We start from the raw sequence: 8,108 nt of genomic DNA, 5'->3' as shown, positions 1-8,108 counted from the left end.
TTCCCTTACAAACCTTATCCTTTCTCTACCAGACACCTGGAAAAGGAAACAGATGCCACACATGTAGTATCAGTAAAGTAGAAATAAACCCCAAAAAGTATGGGTAAGGAATAGGCATCCGGTACACTGAAAGATCTAATCCTACATGGCAAAAAAATGGAGGAAGAGGGGAGGACTGCAGCACGGCCCCATACAAAGCCCCTCTCCTGAGGTGAAGTCTTCCTGGGGCAAATCCCTGTTCCCAGCTGGGTCATGGTGGCTACGGAGTGAGGAGAGAGGCCACCCTCCCCAGAGCACCGGGAAACTCCATTGACTGCTTTGCCCTACCTGTGGTATGTGGCATTATCACACTCCTTTTCTGATACTCACAGCAGCAATTCTAGCAGCAACACTATAACCAGAAGCCATGGCAAGCTTCAACTGTCACTGAGCTCTGCAAAAGAGCCTCTGCCACTTCCTTCTCTGATCACAAGTGTAAAGATTAACCATTTCAGATATATTTAGATGCTTTACTATTTTTCTAATTTAAGTGCTCAAAATAATTTCCAGAACTTTGAAAGTAAATAAAGAATATACATTTGTATTATTCTATGTATTCATATGCATATATTAATATTTTTATATGTATGTGCAGTATTGCAAAATAAACTTCAACTTATCTAGGGCAATGCAATTCCATTCTAGGATTTTGATGACAATGTTATCTTGCTTCTTTTCCTGGTCCATGAGACTAACAAAAAAATCTCTATTGAAAATGATGGCTTTATTATAATAATTAAATGAACATACAAAGGCTAATAAACAATATTATATTTGTGAACTTTTTTTGCTCAGTAGTTTCAAAAAAAATTTGGCATTTCATATGAAGGCTGGTCTATTCTAGAAAGGAACTCAGGGGTGAATACATAAGTTATACTGTTGCAGCTGTAGCAGCAAAAAGTTTTCATAGCAAAAAAGATTTCCACATAGTAATCCTTATTTCAATATAAATATAAATTCCCTTTCAGCAGACATTCAACAACAACAACAAAAACTTTCTAAGTGACAGAAATAATAACACAGATTCAAATTTAAAAGAACTATGCAAAAATTCCCTAACCACTTACCGCTGATTGACAAAAGGAGTGGAGAACTCTGCAAGCAGACGGAAGTTTCCAAAATAAGCCAACAGACCTTTGCTCTGGTTAGCAAAACAAAATAGACATACAAAAATCAACAATGTAGATGTGAAATCTTGATTAAAGTCTTCAATTATACACAGAATGATACAACGTCTCAACTTCTTTATAAAAACTGATAGTAAGCAAGTTTGCCAGCTATGGCCAACTTCCTTACAATTTCAAAATGAGGTTTTACTACAAAAGCTGCAATTGTCCTTCAGGTATCTTGAATCAGTAGTTTCTTATTTTAAATAAATCTTTAACAGACTTAAAGTTAAGTGTGATGGAAAGCTAGCTAGAGAAGACTGGCACAAGTAGTCATAGGTTATAATTATAATGATACTATTACTGTCTAAGAGAATTATAAATATTTTGCATTTCTAAATGTTTAAACAAGCCCAAACAGAAACACTGTGAGCTAAAGAAAAATGTCCCTGCATTGTTTTAGGAACGTAATTTGCCAAAGTGAAGATGAATTCCCAGCTCTTACTCGGCAGCAGAAAGGGCACGTAAAGCCCTTTCTTCTCTCCTCCTCACTACAGGGGAAACCCCTTGCGCCAGCTCTGTCCTGGTCCCTGCCGTGCCCTGTGGGTTGGAAGAAGAGCGCATGTTCTCCGCGCCGGTATCCAGATAACTGTGTGGTACATTTACACTGATACGCATTGTAACTGAGCACTTTTCTCCAAGTGACAAAGTACAGCATATTCTCTGCCTTATTGTTTGGTTGTGCTGGAAATAGTATCCCATTACACAATGGCTGGGTAAGCAGCAGTTTGCAGATGTAGAGATAAAAAGATTTTTTTAAAGAAATTTCAGCAGGTCTCCTGAACAACCCGTGGAGTGTGTCATCATTCCTCTTTCCCCCACCAAGCGTGCTAATACCAACTACTTCAGGCATTTCATGTCAGTTCGCACTACACCAAACAGAAAATCTGTATTCTTAATCAGTGTCTCTCCTATCCTGAAGAGCAATTTTTGAAATAAGATACGTATGAGTAACTTTCTCTGAAGATAAAAGAATGAGAGTAACACACAGACATCCAAGGGCAAAGCTAGATCCAAATAATAACTGCTTTAAAAGAAGTTCACACTAACACTACGCTTTCTATTTACTCCAGAAACAACTAATGAATTTTCTGCATCAGGGATTAGCCTTGGTAGTGGCATTTTCATTTCTCCAATATTCAGCTCTAATTCACTTTCAGCCGTGATAATATTAGTAGATCTAATTATCTTCAATCCGAAACAGAGTATTTACTTGTCAGTGTACTTCATCCCCTTTAAACCGTTACATGGGAAATCTGACACTAATCTGGCATCTCGACGCTTTTAATATTGTAAGCCTGCGATTCACACACTAGGCAGGGAAAGTAATGTGGTAAATGAAGGAAATTGTATTTTATAAGATTTCTTTATTTACTGAATGAGCTTTTCAGAAGAAATTCAGGAGCAGTATTCTGGAGGTCAATGGGATTTCTACCAACTCACATGGGCATCTTTGAGAAATTCCAGCAGCAGTGAAGAGTAACTAAGTTAGTCTTTATCCTAGAACAGCATCCTTCTCTTCCCCTTTTCCCTTCAATGTATGTACACCACAGATATTTATAGATATATACAGTTAAACATCCATTGTTTCCCCACCAAAGTAACCTTAAACAAGAAGTCTCAGAGGATCAGTTTGTGTCATAACAGATTTTTTTTTTTTAAATAAAAATGGAAAAAGAAAAAAAAAAACCACCCCAGAAAAAACACACCCAGCTCATTGTAGTACATTCACCAGTTAGGGATCACTGACCTATGGCCTTGCAAATACAGTCACAAGCAGAACATAACCACTTGAAACCACTTCCTTCTAATTTTCTAACTAAACTTGTGGTTTTATTTGAAACCCTTTTCTATAACCATGTGAAAAGCCCCTCTGTCAAAGTCTCTCTACAGCAAAAACTGAGAAGAGTTTTAATTTCAGCAGTTAAATAAGTTACACATTTTTGTTGAAAGACTGTAACGTTGAAAAGGCATGCACTTACCACAAATGACTGATAAAACCATTTAGAAAGTAATGACAATTGAAAATATAAATATGCCTTTCACAAAGTTAATAAACCAACCAGTGAAGAATTTTTTTAATCATTAAGCAAATGAGATCTATTAAAGCATGGTCTTCAATCTCATCTGCTTGTTATGTTACTGGAAAATACCGCACTCACCAGTACAAAATAGTAAGCATACAGAGCTGCCAAGTGATGTATTACAAAAAATTTGTCACCAATTGCCTTCCAGTAGTAAATAATAAGCAACAAATCTACAAGAGAAAAGAAATAATGATAAAGTACAATTTATTATACTACCATTGACCTCAGAATAGTGTTTCTCTACGTTTTAGAGGTATAAATGCCAACATATGGCATCAGTAGAAACTCTCTGAATTAATTATCTCTGAAGAGAACATCTTTATCCTAAAGACTTTATTGTAGTCAAAGCATTAAGCAACAGTATTCTTCCAACAATTGCCATAAATTATTACCTTCCACATCAATGGAAGTACAGAGGCAATAGCTTTAGCTGAAATATTTTGGAAGGAAAAAGTGGATCCAGAATCTCATAGCAAGACTTCACACTTATGAACTCAAAAATTTGGAACAAGTGACAAAAAAAAAAAGGGCAGGGGGGAAACTACAGGGGGCATAGCCAATATACAAATACATGCAATAAATGCAGGGATCTATTATGGGGAACTTCCAAATCAAAAAGTAGTTATATTAGCAAACAGGGAACCATTTACCAAAAATATTTTGGAAGGGGCACTTGGAATGAGAAACATGTTTGCTTTATTTAATCACAATTTTCCAATTACTACAAAAGTGATATAGTGGACCTGAGTTAATGTTGTAAGGAAAGCCTTGACAGAAAAGTTCTTTCTTGTCCCATGACGGTCTGAGATTTCAGAAGATTTTCTTTTCTATACTGGAACAAGCAATTTCTGCCCCTACTTTCTCCAAATGAGTACTTGGACTGGAATATTAGTGACTAAGGTTCCAAATCAAAGACTTTACCCCTGTGCCTTTTATATCTCCAGTGAGTGCCTTGATCTCTTTTATATTAGCTATCCTCAGGCAGGACTCTATATCATCTGACATAGCCGCTCCATTTCCTATTAATAATTAAACATTAACTATATAAGGAAGTGAGAGAGAATGAATGGCCAGGTTCAGGTCTCTGTTCAAAGGCATTCATTAATTCATAATGAAAGTCTAATGCATAATTATTCAAAAATAGATACCAATGAATTTAAACATGGGACCTGAAGTTCTTCTTATGGAAAAAACAGAGACTTAAATTAACCCACTGTTTAACTGGGTGTGCTGATCACCAAATTATCAATTCCATTAGGGTGAGAAATCTAGTCTGAGAAATAATCAGGTCCATGGTCCAGTCTCTGACCAGAAACTCCATCCTAACATGAGAAGTTTTCCCTGAAAATAGTCCAAGCCACAACAAGTTTTTGCTTTGGTAAGTCAGCATTATCCCCACACATCATAAAAGAAAGCTCCAAAGCATTTTGTAGCAAAATTCCCATGCTAATTTTAGTTGATAGTGAATAATTAAGAACACAAAATATATGTAGGGGTAAATGTCATACCAAGAAAATAATTTAAAATTTCCATGTTTTATACATGACTAAATTTTGGCTTAAAGTGAGACTAAAGGGTGGGTGGGCAGGATCCTATGGCATCATTTGCCTCAGCTTGTATTGAGGGTTACTAAAATTCTTCTGCCAGATTCTGAGGTCACAGGAAGAAACATACGATAAAAGAGCTATGAGTTGTAGACACCCTGAAGGGAGTGAAGGGCACTGCTTTAACACCATCTCAGTTGGCTAAAGGACAAAACTGAGCTGGAGTTGGTGGTTGTGTATCAAACCATCATAAAGCCACACAGTGGCATTTCCTCAGTGCTTGAGGAGATATCATTCCATCTTTCACATCCGCTGGCAAGATCCTGTGATTGCACCACAACCCACAACTCCATTAGCGATTTTAAAAGCCACAGTAGAAACTGTATTGTATACACATATCACATCTCCAGCATAGTGGCTCACTATAAATATATAGGCATAGTGACTCAATATAAACATACAGGTTGTGTGTCTTATATACACATTACATAATTACCAGAAATGAGGTAGCCTGTGGTAATAGCAATATTCAGTTTCACAATTGAAGGGTCACCCCTGTAAACATACCAAAAACACATGGTTACAGCCTTTATAACAAGGTAATTTGCAAAGGACATACACATATGAAACACGAAATGTCCATCAGGTCACCTTATTCTTGGCCCATCAGTAAGATGTTACGAGATTTGGTTAAGAAAGGCCCTAGTCACAAAAATGGATTCCTTTTCCACCCAGATATAAGACATCTGCCTTAACCAGGATTAACCCCCGCCTTGGGGTAGAGACTGCCCCAAGAGCCTTGCTAGAGACTAGAACTGAAACCCAGCAAGTACCCTGAGCTGGCTTCTCTGGAAACAGAGGATAAAAGAGAACAGCCCAAGCAGTGTCTCTTAGCACTTTAACTGACACTCTGTGTCTCCATTTTTGTTCTTCTGCCAGTGTTAGAACTTTTTTAAGGATGACAAAAATATCTTGCTCAGCTGGTGCTTTTCATATTCATAAGAGGATGGATGCTTATAGGGATAAACAGAGTAGAAGGAGACATGAAAGGAATTATTTGCCAGTTCTTTGGAGCCAAGGAACCTTCGAGGAGAAATGCTTTTCAAAGTAGTTTCATACCTTGTGTCCCTTCCCTCTTGGTGCCAAACATTCAGCAGGCAAAGCTCTTAGTAGCACAGACACGACTTTAGTTCCTCTAGGATGTTCACCAAACCCCCACTTGTGAATATAGCTTAAGAAAAGGAAGCATCCACATTACAGCAAGTAACATTTGTTCTTTCCTCCACTGTCCTCTGTGCATTCCTACTTTGAGGAGTTTAGTAAGCAAATCTCTCTTCCTCAGCATAAAGATCATTTTTTTTTTTTAAGTTGTGCATCTAATCTAGATGTTTTGTGTAAGTATGAATTGAGCTTCAAGTGACAGGTCTACAGATTTATAAAATGTGGACTGCTCAAGACAAGCTGTGAAAGCAATCTTTGTTGTAAACCTTTCAAGAAAAAAGGAACATAACTGTGCTTACAGCCACCTCCAATACAAAGTCTACCTCAGCTAGAAAGCAGTAAAATGCTATTACTTACTATTTTTTAATCCTGTTGGAATGAGGCAGTATTATTACAATCTGTTCACTAAATTTTAAGGCTTTCTTAGTGTCTAGAACTAACTGCTTCCCTGAGTGAGAAGGTAGCTTACAAGAAAATAGAAGGACTCATAAAACCAGAATTCTGCCGTTAGGTGAGGAAAAACATTACCAGGAGACCCTGGAGCTCACTCCATCTCTTAAGATTGGCCATAGAGGCTCTCTTAACTACAACTTGAGAGAGGAACATTTTTCCATGGCTTCAAAACCTGGTTTCATGAGTTACGTAGGTTGTGGGCTGAGTCCTTCTTTAGGTGTAGCTCTTCTGAAAGTCACAGCTAGACACACAGAACAGACAGATGTGTTCTCACAACTTTAGCAGAAACTCTTTAAATAGTTACAGCCCTCCCAGCTGCAGCAGCGGCAACATCATAACTAAACTTGTAAGTGCTCCCAACATACTTCAGCACATCATCACCAAGATTAAGCCTGTGTTCAGGAACCTTCATATTCTTCTCGAGAGAAAACGCAGAGGACTAAGTATATGAAATTGGTTCCTTGATATTGGTAAATATGACTTAACTGGATGAGACAGGGAATGATTCGCTTCCCTTCGTTCTTTCCATGAGAATGGTCACCTTGCACAAAACCTTCTCTAAACTTTCTAAACCAACACTTCAACAACATATATGGCTGCACTGCCCATCTGTCATCTCCCTTCAAGAAGAGTCCATGTTAGAATCCCAAATTAATCTCAATTAATGGAAAACTTAGAATTTAGTCTAAAATCTTCTAGATTTCCTGATCTGTCTCCTTGAACAGGAGTGCAATGGAGCTTATGAGCCCTGATGTTTGCAGCCTAGTTTTGATGCAAGCATGAGCCAGGAGTGACAAACAGGGAGTGACTTGAATAAGCAAAAGGCAAGAGCTATCTCTTTTCTGATTGCTAAGGAGATATGTGTGGCAAATGAATTACACACGAACACACAGAGGCAGATACAACAAACAAAAGTCCACATGACCGACTTTCTTCAAACTTCTTTGCAGATACTTTGCAGTTACAGAGTCATAGCAGATAAAAATAAAATGCTAATCAACCATCAGACTTCAAAAAGTGTAATGACTGTAAAGTGGACAGTCATATGAAAAAGCCTGCTCTTCTGTGAAGCTACAACTTAATTCACTTATCTAAACCTTCCCCCTCTCCTTATCTGATCTCTACCACCTCCACATTTTCTACCATGTTATTCTCACCACCTCAAAAACAATTTCTACATCGTCTGTTAGCTAGTCTGTATTACATATAGAAAAAAAGGCAGAGTGTTATGAGAAGTCCTAGACCATCAAAAAAGGTGTATGTACATAACGCTGATGCTTCCTTGTAACTTATCAATGCTCCTGTCTTTATTATCCTTTGTTAGGATCTATCGTATCTAGTTTCAGGCATTACCTGACAGTAATACCACATCCTCTCTCCATTGAACCCAAACCCTTAGCAGGAGTCCTGATCCCTTTCAAGACATATGGGTATCATCACTACCATGCATTTAAGCTTCACGTGAACCCAGAAGTTAGGCTGACATATGCAGAGGCTCAGAACTTGTCATCTTCCATTATAGAGATAGATATTTTTAAATTCCACAGAAAAGAACTGATTAGATACTGTCATACAGTCAATGACTATACAAAGATGGT

The 8,108-nt window shown here is 37.7% G+C and overlaps 1 protein-coding gene across 1 annotated transcript in view; it reads right to left on the bottom strand.

Moving 5' to 3' along the window:
• TMEM56 (transmembrane protein 56) overlaps positions 1–5,391 on the bottom strand; it is a gene marked incomplete at its 5' end in the record, with an annotated part of 8,183 nt that extends 2,792 nt beyond the window's left edge. Inside the window, 3 exons of the mRNA XM_009582205.1 lie at positions 1,107–1,180; positions 3,368–3,462; positions 5,333–5,391. Coding sequence (XP_009580500.1) covers positions 1,107–1,180; positions 3,368–3,462; positions 5,333–5,391 — 228 coding nt within the window. The remainder of the gene's footprint in view (positions 1–1,106; positions 1,181–3,367; positions 3,463–5,332) is intronic.
• Positions 5,392–8,108: the final 2,717 nt, after the last annotated feature.

This window comes from Fulmarus glacialis, unplaced genomic scaffold (assembly GCF_000690835.1).
Source record: "Fulmarus glacialis isolate BGI_N327 unplaced genomic scaffold, ASM69083v1 scaffold44527, whole genome shotgun sequence".
Classification (NCBI taxonomy): domain Eukaryota; kingdom Metazoa; phylum Chordata; class Aves; order Procellariiformes; family Procellariidae; genus Fulmarus; species Fulmarus glacialis.
Note: the sequence above shows the minus strand (reverse complement) of the source record. Positions and strands in the feature narration are given on the sequence as shown.